Below are 15,804 nucleotides of genomic sequence, written 5' to 3'. Positions count from 1 at the left end.
TGAGTTCTGACACCAACTGGGACTAAACCCAAAACACTTCAGTGGAAACTCAAGATTACTTCACAGTAGTCACTTGCTTTTCATTTCCTTTTCCCTGCTGATCTTCCGAAGCTACCACAGTTACACTGATGTGAACAAGATCTGAATCCTGCCCACTGGCAACAGTTACTGAAAACAGGAAATGGGATATTTCAAATAACAATAGGTGGGAACAGCGAGTAAAGGTTCACTATGTAGTAACGGTGCTGACTCTTTAATGACTGTGTTTATTTCCTTGTGTCCTAAAGAAGGCCACAGTTCATTTTGATCTCGAATACGTGTGTATTGCCACATTTATATATCAGACACTGTATCTAATTTTGCAGTTTTTATTAAGGAGAGGGGGGGGTGTCTTCTCATAACGAGGGACACAATTAGATTGCCCTCCTCAGCTATGCCACCAAACAAGTCAAATTGCAAGAGCCGAAAGGTTCACCCCATGCCCTGTTAAGAGGAAATCTCCCCATTGCTGCAGAAACAGCGAAGCAGGATTTTTCCCTCCCATGCACCACAAAAAAGGGGTACTGTGACATGAGAGAGAAACCCTTTGCAAAGCTTACAACCCACATAAGGCGCTTCACATGAAGTTAGAGCAGAGATGTTACAAGTTCAAAAAGATATCCAGGGCCATGCAGTTCATTCCAAGCAAAGGTCTGACGTTCTTGGCTGAGGTTTCCACACTCCTTGTCTAGTCTCGACATGACTAATTTCCAGAAAAGGCAGTTTCACTACCACTCCAAGCCAGCCCTATGTCTAATTGGCATCACTGCTTAAGAAATACTTCTGTGCATTCTTCTATGAAAGTTTGCAGTTACAATCTAATTCTATACACTTTTACTAAGCCTCACAAGCCACCAGTGAGACAGTCCAGCTATTTTTAACAATCATTAGTCCTTCAGTCTCTCAGCGCACAAAATGACTGGTTCATGTTGGGTTCCTTTTCTCACAGCTTCCAAAATTGGTCTTAACTAGGTTTCCCAGCTTAATACACTGTTAAATAATGGCCACTAATTAGTAATGGCAAAAAGGAAGAAATGGTCATATGAAAATGTTAAAATGCCCAGCCACACAGGATTTTGGGTTTGGATTTTTTTTTTTTTTTTTTTTTTCCTCAGCTCAAGCTGCTTTTTTCACCATTAACCATAGTGATTTCTGCTCCTCCACTTGGGGAAGCTGTCACTGAATTTCTTAAATGCCACCAGACAAGTTCCAGTTGCCCATATTTGCTGCTTCTCCTAAGGGTGCTTACCCCTAATCCCCATCTTTCCTAAAGACACTTTGCAAAGAAAATGGTCTTTTTTCTAAGGGGAAAAAAAATAAATAATTAAATTTAGAAAGAATAGAAAGAAAGTTGGGTTTGAGGGTTTTTTTTTTATTTATTTAAATAGAAATCCAGGTCTTCTAAATCATGGAAGATTTCATGCACTGCTAGAAAAATAGTAATCCTAAAGTTTGGATACCAAGAAATGAAAACTGTTAACTTTTTGAAGTGCTTTTATTCACCCTGTAAAAGATGAGTGATTTTAAATACTTGAAACCCCCATACATGATTATTTGCTATATTAGAAACCACAAAATACCTATTCAGTTAAGACTTGTAACTCCTAATAATACTCTTGAGTACTATTAAGCGGACTGTTCAGCTGAGCCTTTTGTGGAAATAAGACCTATCTTTTTCCTAATACAGTAACCCAAGAAAAAGCTGAAAGTTAATATATGTTTTGTTTATAAATATATCCAGTACCTAAGCATCAGGGAGGAAAAACACCAGTACATGACAAAACAGGTATAATCAACTGATTGCAAATAGGTCGGGAATTAAGAGAACAGTAACTCATAATTACAGCACCAAGAGACACAATCACCTTCCCAGTGCCAGCTATGGATATGGAAAATGTAACAGACCTAAGGAATACATTCTACAGTACTGCCCAGAAAAGGACTGATTGTCAATACCTTTTGTTCTAATGCCACTTCTGGGTGCTGATGAGGTGTAACAGACCACTTTCCAGAGTGCTGCCTTCTCATCAACTGTTTAGGCATGTCTAGGAGTATCAGAGTGAAAACAGGAGTGTGAAAGCATGAACTCCAGGGTGCTCAGTACCAGGTAAACTTAGAAATTACATAGCTCCAGGTCTGGTCTGAAGAGGTAAACAAAAACAAAAAAAACACACACACACACACACAGTAAAATAGAAACCTCTCTTTGACTCAGTGTGGATCATTAACTCATGTTCTGTTCACATTAGGTAATGACAACAATTTCTTTCCTTACATTCTGGTTGCTTAGCAGTATTTGTAGGGCAACACATCACCTTAGCTAATTATTTTCTACGTCTGCTGAACAAGTTCATTTTACATTTACCTAAATTCTTCCTTAGTTTATTTTTGTCATTATGTCTTAATTCTTTTAACCTTTCACTGTGTCTTAGGCTAGCTGTGGTCCAAAATGTAATTTGCTAATTCTGCCAGACTGACAGATCAGGAATCATCTCACTTGCTTGCCTACTCATAACAGTTCTATTTATATATCCTCAAAGAGCATTTACTTTATCTGTGGTAAAATCACATTGCATGCTAGTTACCACCTCAGAAGCAGATAATTTCAAGTAGTGTTCTCTGCTATCTGAGAATGCTTTTATGCAGTTGACACTCTCTCTCTTTTCCCCCAAATAAAGTCCATTTATCCTAATCAAACCACAAGTTATTAATTCCTGCCCATTCCATCTAACCTCCCTGATTCTGGATGTGCATGAACCATTTTCCAGAGGTTTTCTCCTCTTCTTATTCTTAAAGCTGCATACAGAGCATGTTAATGTGTCCTCTAAAAATGCAAGAATATTCTAGGAACAGACCAGGTGCTCCCCCTGCCTCACATGGAGCTCAACCCAACTGGAAAACACTGCCTGTCTCCCGCTATGGTGGGAAGCAGGTTTTCTAGGAACAGTCCACCACCCCTAACAAACACAGTTACTACAGAGAACTGGTGGAGCCTTTAATGTGGCAGTATTGCTTTTCAGACAGAACCTTATTAAAATTAATGAACCAAAAAAAAATAAAGCACACAGGCCTTTTTCTCTCTGCTCATATTTGTAAATCAGTGGCTTTAGAGGGGTAAATTGGCTGATTATCCTAAACTGTGGACAGCCCTACTTAAAAGTCATGCAACTCTGCAGGCAGAGCACCAATATTTGGAGTAATTCTACATAATTTGTACTAATTTTTGCTATTTTTATGAATGACTAGATCACACAGCTTAAAAACACACCAAGCATCTGCAGGATGGGAAGTAAATCTGTGACTACCTCTATGCCATTGCAGGCACATGTACTGTATTAGCTGTATGGCAGTCACAAGAAATTTATCCAAGGAACTCAGTAGTTGTATTCCTTCACTACCAATCAGCATTGCCCGTTCAGTGCACATCCTTGGGCATCCCTCATCGCTACTACATGTGAAGAGGCCTCTGCTCTACATCAGCTGGTCTCTGTCTCTGGCTGGCACATCCAAGTAAAGTTGTGCAGTCCCAAGGGACTGACTGATTTCTGAATTCAGTTTGGGTTTTGTTAAGCTAGAACATGTTTTCATTTAAGGTTTCCCAGGTGAATTCCACACTGGCACATGATTAAAAAAAAAGCAATTGTATAAAATCAGTATTTGAAACTTTACAACCATGTATAGCTTGAAGAAGGTCATTAGGGAGTAAATTGTATCTTCAAGTATCTCCACTAGTTCATTCTTTCATTTTATTTCATTTTGGAGCATACTAAAATTTGTCCTAATGTTCATTATCTTCTGTAGCCTACAATAAATTCCCTTCAACTCACATCAACCACCATCCCTTTGTTCCACCTGGCTGCTACAAGTGCCAGTATAGCTTCCCCTCAGCTTGTGTTCCACGGAACAGTCTCCTAAACTGCAGCATCTTACTATTTCATTTTAATTTCTGATTAAAAACATGCTTGGTAAAAACACTACATCTGTTTACTTCACATTACAGTCTTATCCATTCTTTCTTATCTGGATTGATTTTTAGTTCTAATGACGTTTTTTGTTACTTAGAATTTGTTACTGCAGTTGCAACCTAGAATTAACGCATCCAGTGACACTTATGTTGATTTTCTTTCAAATGCCCATTGATAACAGCCTAATCAAGGCCAGCATTTAATCAGGATACAACTTAAGCAGCTTTTACTGCACCACAGTCACATCTGTGCCACAGTTTTCTTTGACTTGTTTTGTTTTTTTTTTTCCTATAGCAATAACCTTCATCCTGCTCAACTCACCACAGACTGGCAGAAGCCAGTCAACTACTCGTCAACTAACAATGCACTTTAGTAAAGGACCTCTCTTTTTTCTTTTTAACATTGCATCGCCATCAGTCTACATCTGCTATTTCCAGTTGTCCTTCACCAGGAGATACTGCCTGCCTGAGAATAACCATACAAAACAAGATACTTATGTTTCAAACCCCACCTGGGCACAGTAAATCTCATTCAGTCTCTGACAAGCCCAGATCCCTCTTTCACGAAGCACGGCTAAAAAGGGGCAGGTGTAAAACAGAACGAGTGGACAGTTGTGTTCATTGACGCTGTGGTTGAAAATAAAATCTTCTCCAAAGGGAGCAGGTCGGTTAAACAAACACTAAGGATTTCCAGAGCTATGTTACCAGGTTATATTTGACTGGAGCCCACACCGCATTTCAGGCCACAAAATATTTAACTCCATAGAACTAAAAATAGTCTCAAGTAAGGTGCATAATTCATCAGCTTAAGAGGGACTTTATTTTTTTCTCTGCACTGTTCTTCAGAGGATCTAGTTTTGGCCACAAAGTAGACACAAATCGTTCTGCACTATCTGTTGTCCAGAAGGCAATTTTGGATACATATTTATGTGTTTGGCCACGTGAAGCCAAGTAAAGAATTACTGACTAAACCAAAGGAGCTTCGTTCTCTGGATTTAGATGGTCTTCAGCACCAGCTTGTTTTTCTAAACATAAAATCACACTCTAGTTGACTTTAATTTTGGTTTTTTTTTCTGCTTTTTTACAGACTCAGGAAATCCTAAGCATGAACATCAGTTGTTTGTTTATGGAATCGCCTCATTAATAGTTTATGAGGGGCTAGGAGATGTGAAGTTAGACTGACATTTTCACACCAGCAATCAGTAGCTCTCAGAAGACAGTAGGCAGAAGGAACACACATTAAACACAAGTCACCCTCTGTAGGTAATTAGCAACAGATACAAAGTGGTGAAATGGAAATAACAGAGTAGAGATTATGATGGAAACATCAGTGGAAAATTATAACTCCTTTAATAAAAGAAACACACTAGCAGTGTATGTTCCATGTGCTGGACACTCTTTGGGAAGCAAACACCCAAATTTTTTCAAATTATATTAAGAAATCTGTATCATCAGTAGATCTAGTCTTAAAAAAGCTTGGAGCTAAGAGATACACAAATAAATAGCCGTGCTTGGGTGGAATCGGGCATGGAAGGGTAAACTCTTTCTGCAGAAGCACTGTCTGATGGTGTACGCCAGGTGTGTGCCTGCCACAGCACTCATATGCGGGGCAGCTGCATGGCCCCAGCCTATGGAGGGAACCTCTCTCATGAAGACATGAAGATCAACCTGTTATGCTTTGCTATCCAGCTACCCTACTGAAGCACCAACGATGGCATCAACTGTTGCTCAGAGGCCAAAGCAAGTCATCTTCCAGCTCTCCTGCTCACTGGGAAAGCAGAACCCAAGAGACCTACAGCATGTATAGGCTTTCCGTTGAAGCCTCATGGCGAAGACGCCAGTGGGAGTGGGGTATCAATGGCTGGCACCCCGGTTAAGAGAGGCCACCCCAACACGCCAGGCAGGCACAGAGGGACTGCCATTCAATCATGGGGCCACGGACCGTCCTGCGGACAGGTTTCTCCGGCCGGAGAGAGCCTCCCCTCCGGCCCCCTCACGGCGCAGGCGGCTCCGCAGCGCCCTCCGCGATCGCGGCGGCTGCCGCCTGCTCCCCTCCCCCGCGAGAGCGCCGCTCAAAGCCGCCTCGCGAGCGCACGCCTTCACTCCCGAAAAAAAAGGGGCCGCTTCGCCGCCTTATATACCCTGCTAAAAATAGCCTGCCGCCGGCCCCGCCAATCAGGACTGGGCGAATTTCGAATCGGGCCAATGGCGGGAGCCGTCACGGCCAGGCTCGGTCACGCCAGGAGGAGCCGCGGCGCTCGCCGCGCGGCGATTGGGAGGCTCTGACATCATTGGCACGCGGGGCGCGGGGGTGCGCGGCAGAGATTGGGCCGCGGCGGGCGGGCGGGCGTCATGGGATCACGCGGGGCGGAGCCGCGCGGGGCGGGGCGGGGCGGCGCGCTCGGGGCGGGGCGGGGCGCTCGGGGCGGGGCGGGGCGGGGCGCCGCGGCCGGGCAGAGGCTTGGCCGGGGGAGTCTCGCGGGGGGTTCCACTCGCAGCCGGCGCCGTGTTTGCAAATATTGTGGTGCGCGGAGGAGCGGAGCGGAACGTCCGCCGTCGGCCGCGCAAGGCGGGGGAGAGCCGCGCCGCCGTCCACCGCCCCGGGAGCCGAACTGCCGCGCCGTGCGATTAAACTTTGCGTGAAACTTTGGGTCTTTTTTAAGCTCCTCACGGAATTAATACATACCTACATACACGTCTATACACACGCCGCTGTTACTGTTATTATTCTTCTCGGAGGAAGGGGGGGGGGCTCGGAAGCTCGAGATCAGAGGTTTGACACCCCCCCGCACGCACCCCTCAGCCCCTGCGCACCCAGGAGGCGTCCGCGTAGTGCTTTTGGTAACCAGCACTGACTTTGTTGTTGCAACTTGAGACATGGATGTGCTCCCCATGTGCAGCATCTTCCAGGAGCTCCAGATTGTGCACGACACGGGTTACTTCTCGGCCTTGCCGTCCCTGGAGGAGTACTGGCAACAGGTAAACGAGGGTGCCGGTGGTGGTGGTGTCGGGTTGGGGTTTATAAGCCGTGTTAAACGATGACCAGATTTAAAATGGAAAGGAAGAAAAAAGGAAAATACAAAAGGCCAAGTGTCATCAGCGAGCTTGGGGCGCGTTAAGCGTGAATGCGGGGGAATGTTTTGGAGCAGGTGTTTCTGTTTTAACTAAGACGGGTTTGTGGGGAGAGTGCAGAGGTGGATGTCAAGAGATGCGCAGCTCCAGCTTCTCCGCTCCGCAGCCGGCCCGGGCCGATTCTGGAGCTTCGCTGCCGCCGGCTCCAGCCACAACGAGTCCTGGCAAAAGTTGTCCGCTTGTACCAGGTCCAGGCTGCACAGCTGGGTCTTGTCACCCGAGATCCTGGCCTCGGCCAAGCGCTGCTCTTCGCCCGTTGCCGTGATGGGGTTTGTTTTGTTTTTTCCTTTTATTATTGTTTTTTACTTTCTTATTTTTCCTGGCAGTGATGAGTAAGTAGCCCTGCAGTAGTGTATGGACACATATGCACACGTAGCTCTGTGTGTGCATGTATAATCCATACTTGTGTGTGTGTGTATCGTAGCCGTTCCCAGCGCAGGGAGCGTTGCGGAGCCCGTGAGCTGTCAGTCATATGACAGCGAGCCCCTCTCGCTAATTGCCTTGATCGGGAAGGAGGAAGAACGGAGGCTCCTTCCCTTTAATGGACATATTTTGTTGTTGCCTTTTTATCCTTCTTTTTATTTATTTTTTTTTTTTTTTTTGGTTTTTCTCCTTTCCCTCCCCCCGCCTACCGAGCCTGCCCAAGCAGCGGGCTGGCAGGAGCGACGGTGGCCGCCCGGCGACCAGACCAAGTACCTGCTGGCTTGGACGCAGGAACCTCTCGGAGAACGTTGAAATGCAAAGTGTTGCAGCCCTCACATGCACACTAATTGTATGCAATGCCTTTCCTTTTGAGTTTGGTGGGTTTTTTTCCTCCCTTTCTCCTTCCCTTCCCCCTTTCCCCTTGCAGAGAGGCAGCTTCACCGTACGTGATTGAAATGGAGCTAAGTAGTTTCCTTCAGGCATTTGGGCTTTTGGCGAGGGGCCAGCCCTCATTCCCAGTAGCCTTCAGAGGCATTTAAACTCGGAGAGAGCTTCACTACGGTCCCCATTACTAATCTACCTAATGAGGAATTTAAATTAGCCGGGAATATGAAAGTTTAACAAGATCTTAATAAATGCTTTTCTACCTGTTTTCATGGGAATTCAATTCACTATTGTGTTGTCCCTCACGAAACCTTTTTTTGTTTTTAACATGCATCACGATCCAGTTACCTAATTATAGACAAATACATAAATATTGTGTGCAGTGGTTGGTTTAGTGTGGGGGTTGATTCATTGGTTTTTGTTTGGTTGTTTGGGGTTGTTTTTTTTTCCTAATTTTGCCCCACTCTAGCCTGGCCAGAACATGTGACCCAGTTTACTTTGAGCAGTGCTGGGGGAAAAAGGAGGCAGCTCCTATGGCGGCTCTGCTCTTGGACAGATGCAAAGGGGCTGTGAAGGGAATGTATGGCATTTGGGATCAGGTTTTGCTACCGGGCTTGGAAGAGATGATCTTGCTAAAATAAGTAGAGTTTGGTATGGAAACTTGATGTGTCCATTTTCTGTGTAAAGCTTCCATGTGGATCATTTCCTATAGTGGAAAGAATAATCTCAAAACATCAGCTTGTTGCCATAACAGTTCATACCCTTTTTTTTTCTTTTTTTCTTTTTTTTTATTTTTTGTTCTCTGAAGATGGCCAGAAAGCCAGCAGGGTGAACTGAAATTGAAAACCACAGCTTCACCCATTTAGGGTTGTTTTGTGTTTTGTTTTGTTTCGTTTCATGGAGTGGAGGGGAATGTGGTTGGGGGGGGGGGGGGGGGGGGGTTCGGGAGGTTGTCCATGTACTGTTGCATGTATATTTCAACAGAGTACTTTCTTGGCAGATGGTCAGGGTTTTAAAAGGAAGTCTCCCTTGGCATTGCGTGAAAGAAAGAGAGAGATGACTCATACAGTGCACTCTTGGCCAGTAGATAAAGTTCTTGTTCATTGTGGGACTCCCAGCAGGACCTCAGAGTAATTTCCCGTTTTGCATCCTATAGAATAGGACATTTCTATTCTGGAACTTTTTTCTCCACTCTCCTCTGTTGTTGAAGTTCCCCATGTTCCTGCGAACACGCATGGGAGCAGTTTGAGTTACGTGGTGTGCATGCCAGTGTGCTTGGAAATGACATTCTTTGAAAGTCGAGTGTGCTGCGTTCTCATGCACAGGAAATGGGAGGATGTCTGCTGCTCCATTGATGTCCCCAGAAGACGGGCCAGCAGCTCCGCAGCCATGCTGAAATGTGGCTTTGTTTTCTGACACAGCATTTGAGTTTTAGCTGCTTGTCAGAGCACATTGTGTTCACTTGGGTCCTTTCAGCCTCATGTTTGTGTCAGATACAAAACAACTTGAAATTAGATGAGGCGCGAGAGCAAAGTGTAATTATTTGTTGTGGTTCTCTGTGGTCCTTTTCAATGTCACTTACTGAAAACACAGATTTTATGATGAGAGTGATGATAATTTGACTGACTCATTAGAATGCTATTTTGGAAACCAAAGCTGACTTGCACCTTCAGCTGTGTGTTTGAACTCCTGCCCAGGTCTCAAAAACAGATTTCTTTTCATCGTAACAGTCACCTAGTTACGGCTGGAGGAGCCTTTAATTTGTTTTGAACCTAGAAACCTCAAATCGAGCGCACTACGTTCCTGCATGCTTTTTGAAGTGTAAAATACAATTGAGTTTATTTTTAAGCAAGGTTGTGACTTTCATCTTTTTTTTTTTCCTTCTCTTTCACCTAGACATGTTTGGAGTTGGAACGGTATCTTCAAAGTGAACCCTGTTATGTTTCTGCATCTGAGATCAAATTTGATAGCCAAGAGGATCTCTGGACCAAAATTATTCTGGCACGTGAGAAAAAGGAGGAATCTGAACTGAAGAACATTTGTGTCACAAAGGAGGACAATCTTACTAGTCAGAACTTAGAGACCAACAGTTTAAATTCTGATGTGAGCAGCGAATCTTCAGACAGCTCTGAGGAGCTCTCGCCCACAACAAAGTTTACCTCTGACCCTATAAGTGATGTTTTAGCCAGTTCAGGAAACTTGAGTTCATCTGTCACTTCCACTCCCCCTTCGTCTCCTGAGCTGAGCAAGGAGCCTTCTTCCCAGATATGGAATTGTACCCCGGGTGAGTTGCATTCACCGGGGAAAATTCGTACCGGTACAGCTGGAAAGACTGCAGAAAAAGGTACACCCGCCAATGGTGACACCTCGCCAGATGGCAGAAGGCGTGTTCACAGGTGTCATTTTAACGGTTGCAGGAAAGTTTACACCAAAAGTTCACATCTGAAAGCACATCAGCGCACTCATACAGGTTAGTAACCGTATTGCTTATTAAGAATTGGCAAGTGCTGTAGGGAATACCCCTGATGATGGTGGTGTCACATTGTTACACAATCACTGGGTGGGAGCCCAGGTTTGGAGAGATGATATAATAGTAATAGAGGCTTACCAGCATGGACATCACTTCCTCATTCTTTCTGTAAGTGAGCTGAAGCCAAGGCAGTTGGTGGTAGATTAGTGTGCTGTCATAGCAAATGGGAGCCACTCATCTAAATAGGCAATAGTAGTGAAGCTGCAGCAGTATGCAGTCTTCGGGAACAAAGATCTGGCCAAAGTAGACGCTAAACCTTTCTTGACATTTATTTCTAAAGCAAAAGAGAGCTGAGACTTTCTTGCAAAAAAACGGAACATCGGTCATCCGAAAATCAGTCAGATCATTAAATCCCTGTTTTCACGGTTTGGTCTGCATTGGATCTGTTCAATCAGACATCCCAAGGCCTTGATTATATAAAGTATAGCTATAGTTGTAAATCATTCAATGTTTTTGTGTGCCATTGTTACTGGCCAAAATCTTGTCACAGTAGTCCTTCTAACATATTTGGGCTTACAAATGTATGATCTACTGTATAGTTTCATCCCAAAATGGTGAACAACAGCATTTTGTTGTTATGGAACCTGTACTAAAATGAGCAATCCTGTGTGTTACTGGGAAAGAAAGTGAGGAGGATAAGACACTTCAGGGCTTTTATAAATATTTTATGGTTGAAGTAGCACCTGATTTGCTTGCTTGAGCATTATTATTTGACATGTCTTTATGACAGCAGTTAAATATGTGGAGCTGGTGGAGCTATGCCTTGGCTCAGTCGTCATCATTTAACATGAGGAATTGGCCTGGCATTCTTGGTGTACCAATCCAAAGACCTGTACATTGTGGGTTTTTTTCCCCCAAGAAGTGGAAAGAGAATTCAAGGAAAAGATCCTGTTTTGACTCATGAGGTCAGCATTTTGTGGCTTTTATGGGAAGTCTGAGCAAGCTCGGATGTTCCCATTGTCATGCAGAAGTCAGATAAAACAAGATTATTTCAGGAGGAAAGAACAGCTTCCACTGAAACCGTGGTGGTTCAGCAGACATAAATAGCTGCTGGCCTCAGAAGTGTTGCAGAACTGTTGTCCTGGTGCTGTCTGGCTGAGAACGTTCCTGTGAATGGAAGTGGTATTTCTTGAATGCTGAAATAGCAGTGTTCAAAGTGGCATGAAGGCTTTTCCAAGAATATGTGGCTCAGCAGAAAGGAGGTTGCGTATTATGCAGATGAGTGAGTGACAAAGGGCTTTGGTGCAATACAGTAGCCTAATTGCATTTTGGAGCCTAGCTGTGCTGTCTTTAATCAGCTTCATGAGGTGCATGATACCTGTTTGGGAGTAAGCCTGCTATTATGGATGGACAGGAATGGTAGAAGGTTGGATTTCTTTGTTTCCTGTGAGCCTGTTTAATCACTTTTTTTTTTTCTTTTAATAAGAATGAGATTATTTGGTGTGCTTTTGCAGCAAAATAGTTAAGTAGAAATAGTGGGTGAATTTTGCAAGCTTTCTTTGCCTACATGTTCTGAAGCATTCAGATAGGTAGTTTAAATAAAATTGGCTGTCTTTGGGGGGTGGAGGAGGTTTACATAGAAAATGAATGGGGTAGCACCTATCTTTCTTTGAATGAAGTCATGACTAATGTGTAATCTGCTTTCTTTGTAGGGGAAAAGCCTTACAGATGTTCATGGGAAGGGTGTGAGTGGCGTTTTGCAAGAAGTGATGAATTAACCAGACACTTCAGAAAGCACACTGGTGCCAAGCCTTTTAAATGTAGTCACTGTGACAGGTATGTTACTGAAGTGCACCTTTTAAAATAGTTATTTTTAATGCTTGTTGGAAAGCGAGTCTAGGCTGCTTTTGACTTGTGAAGGAATCATTTGGGAATGCAACTGTGTCTGGTATTTTTAAGGGATTATTTTATATTTAGACTGGGAAAAAACCCTCCCATTTTACCAGTCATTGGGATGTGGCTTGTAGCCTGATGCTTCAGATAAGTTTTGGCAAGTCCCTAGTCTTACCACTCATCTGTGGAGCTCCTTGGTGCCCACAGACACCTTGAGTGCTCCCATGTATCCAGGGAATGCCAAATCCCTCCTCCATCAGCCGTGTTTCTGAGTAGCAGGGCAATGGGGGAGTGCCTCGGCCATGCATGTTGTGTTGTGCGTGCCTTCAGCAGGGGGCTAATGCAAAATTTGGCTCTTGCTTTGCAGGTGTTTTTCCAGGTCTGACCACCTGGCCCTTCACATGAAGAGACATCTCTGAATGGGTCAAGAGGTAAATCCTGCGGGCTAAGAGGCGTCAAGGTTGAAGAGCCTTGAGCAAAGGGATGCGTGTTCCAGCCAAAGCATGCCATTTTGCACCCTACCCAGTTGCCTCCAGGACCTCACTTTCTTGAAGGTCTTTTGAGGGCTAATAAGTCATGTAAGAAACGGCATAGCAACCGCGGTGCGTGATGTTTGGGGTTTCCTGGACTCATACACTGGTATCTAACCTTCTGAGTGGCTCCTAAGCCTTTGCCGTGAGCATGTGCACTGAGAATGTTAATGATTGGGTGACTGTATGCGATGAGGATCTCTCGATGACTGTATGCTGAGGCACATTTTTTTTCTTGTGGTTGTTTTATGACTGTAAGAGAAAAAAAATAGTCTGAATGTCTTGTATGTGAGGAATATCTTGTGAGATGGGACGACCACCAATCATTTCCAAGGGGTGGGGGGAGGGGTGTCTGCACCTTTTTAGAGGGGAAATTGAGAGGGGAAAGGGGGGCGGGAATAAAAAAAGTCAGGATGCCAGAATGGAGATGGGGTACCTCCCTGTTCCTGTGTGAGAGGAGCTTTAGGTGTCTGGTGCAGCTATTAAACGTGCAATGTGTCAAGTAGCTTGTTTTACTTGCTACAGAGCTCATTTGTAATCCATTGTATAAGCTGTGTATTTACAAATGTAACACAACTATAACTTTTCATTATAATACCAAGGTTATTGCATGGTTCTGGGGAACTATATGCTTTTCCATTCTTTAATCAGGACTGCAGTTTTGATTCCAGTTAAGAGCAGCTAAAATACGATTGGTCTAATGTTACGTAATGTATGGAACATGAATAATTTTTTCTGTTGGGTGGATAAAACCACTATTGGTTAGAAACTGATTTTTCTCATGCAGCTAATTTTTCTCTTATTTATGCCTTGAGGACTAACTTCTGGTTTTCTAGCTGTTAATGCACTGTTGACCTTAATAATGGTGCCTTATGCAAGTGACCTTCTCTTGCAGGGGGTCTTATACAGGGGTATGGGTGATGCATGCTTTATTAAGGCTCTCTTTTCACCTGGCATTGTACTGTATCAAATGTATAATATGAGGGGAAAAAAGGTTACTTCCAGGGTCCTCCTTCACAAAGACAAATATAGAGAAAAGTCATTCATGTCAATACAGTATTTGTTTAACTTAGACAATTTGACTGTGTTACAGTATAATGCATATGCCAATTGAATACCTGACCAGTTCTGCCACCTTGAGACTTTTTTTATATTGACCTTGCACAACAACTGTGTATATACACACCCCAACTGTACTTAATATGTCGAGTTTTCATACATATTAAAGATACAGAAGTATTAAAAGATGTATTTGCTTAAAAGGCACAAGTTTCACATCTATATATCTAGCTATCTGTTGGTCATACAGAAAGAAACTATATTACTTTTTTTTTTAAAAGTGGGCAGAAAAATAATTGTGTATGTATATTTGTGTGTACAGTCTGTGTATGTGTGTATATATATAGATAATATATAAATATTTTTTTTAAGAGGAAAAAAATTAGAACACATAGCTGGAAAATGCCACAGCCCATCAAAATATTCCCTCTACCCCCCGCAATATGGTCATTAAGGAGACAAAGAAGTAAAAGATACAGTTAATTAAAATCTAGCATTTTTAGAGGCTTTACCTTTAGCTTAATTGTATGCTAAAGGCTTTGTTGGCATTCAGTCCTTCTCAGACTGCTGACTGTGTTTTGTAGTTATTAGGTTGTCTGGAATAGCGTTTCTGTGGCCATTTAAGAATGATATGAACCGAATATTGGCATGCTAAAAAAATATTAGCTGTGTGCAGATGAAGTACACTCGAGTTTTGGCCTTCCAGTTTACTGGAGGAGCTGTGAGTGAGCTAGTCGTTGTGGTGGTTGAGCTCTAATTTTACATAGTTCAGCTAAAATAAAGACTCTTTTTTCCTAGAGTAGAAATTGTCTGTCCAAAAGCAGTATTTTCTTTTTTTAAACCAGCTCACTACAGTTGATGCAATGAAACATGTGACCTGTTTCTTTTTCTATTTATTATTGGTCTTGCTTACTATGCTAATATTTTGGTATATCTTCCTGGAAATGTATGTAGATAAGTGGTCTAAAAAAAAAAAGTATATGCAAGTGATCTGGTTCTAAGGAACACACAGGCTTAAATCATTCTCATTTCATTTTTGGTTTAAATTGCCTGAAAATGCACTTTTTTTTTTTTTTTCCCCCAAACCAAACATAATTTTCCAGAAAATGGATTTCTGTTTAAGGTTGGGTTTTGTTGTGTTTATAACTCCTTGTTTGCATTGTCCTTGGCTTAGCCATAATTCTTATAAACAAGAAAGTAAACAAAAGCAAAAACAAACAAAAAAACAACCCCAAACAACAACAAAAAAATAAATTAAACTTGCACTGGCTTGTCTCAATTGTGAAATACCATCAGAGTTGTGTGGATGGGGTGGGGCTGTGTGCCATATGTCAAATGCCTGTAATTTTCTTAATAAGCAAGTACATTTTGTTCAGGTGATAACTGAGCCTCAATCAAGCTGAAAAATAAAAAAAAAAAAAAACATTTTTGCTTGAAATTTAAGAAGAAAATGTTTCTATTAGTGAAATTTCTTTTTTTGTTTTTGAAGCACCCTGTTATCTAAAGAATCTCTTTGTAAGATTTTTGTAAAAATTTTGTTTTACAAGATTTTATTTGAAATTGTTTTTTGCAAGATTGTTATATTTCTGTATGAATGTATTTTTTATTGGAATAACATAAAAAGAAATTCTTATCAGCATCACGTGTCTGGTTCCATCTTTCTCCCCTCTGAAGTCCTACACATCAAAGGATGTCAAGCATTATGCTGACATTTTGCCTTGAGTCACCTGGTTGCAGGTACAAACACCTTTGAATCGGGTTGCTTTGTGGAAGACAAGCCCTGATGAGAAAATAATATTGACAGTAGAAACTAGAAGTTCTTCCGTATCTGAAAGACTGTTGTTGACTTAGTTTTTGCCTCAGCAGAATGAAGTTAACACGATTGTTACTGCGAGACTGCACCTTTATTC

General features: G+C 42.7%; 1 protein-coding gene across 1 annotated transcript; it reads left to right on the top strand.

Annotated features, from left to right (window-relative positions):
* The first annotated feature begins 6,438 nt into the window (after window positions 1-6,438).
* Window positions 6,439-15,533, top strand: KLF6 (KLF transcription factor 6). The gene is made up of 4 exons (XM_061468042.1): window positions 6,439-6,982; window positions 9,839-10,412; window positions 12,125-12,248; window positions 12,673-15,533. The coding sequence occupies exons 1-4, from the start codon at window positions 6,881-6,883 to the stop codon at window positions 12,722-12,724; spliced, it is 852 nt and encodes a 283-aa protein (XP_061324026.1). The 5' UTR covers window positions 6,439-6,880; the 3' UTR covers window positions 12,725-15,533.
* Window positions 15,534-15,804: the final 271 nt, after the last annotated feature.

Source organism: Pezoporus flaviventris, unplaced genomic scaffold, assembly GCF_033815535.1.
Source record: "Pezoporus flaviventris isolate CSIRO_AGI_PZ_B2104156 unplaced genomic scaffold, CSIRO_AGI_Pfla_v1 ptg000047l, whole genome shotgun sequence".
Classification (NCBI taxonomy): Eukaryota; Metazoa; Chordata; class Aves; order Psittaciformes; family Psittacidae; genus Pezoporus; species Pezoporus flaviventris.
This window is presented reverse-complemented; position numbering and strand designations above follow the sequence as displayed.

Bases quoted from the DNA above. Each gene is read 5' to 3' on its own strand.
- KLF6 (XM_061468042.1), top strand. From the start codon at position 6,881: ATGGATGTGCTCCCCATGTGCAGCATCTTCCAGGAGCTCCAGATTGTG. The intron at 6,983-9,838 runs GTAAACGAGGGT...TCTTTCACCTAG, and splicing joins TGGAGGAGTACTGGCAACAG to ACATGTTTGGAGTTGGAACG. The intron at 10,413-12,124 runs GTTAGTAACCGT...CTTTCTTTGTAG, and splicing joins ACATCAGCGCACTCATACAG to GGGAAAAGCCTTACAGATGT.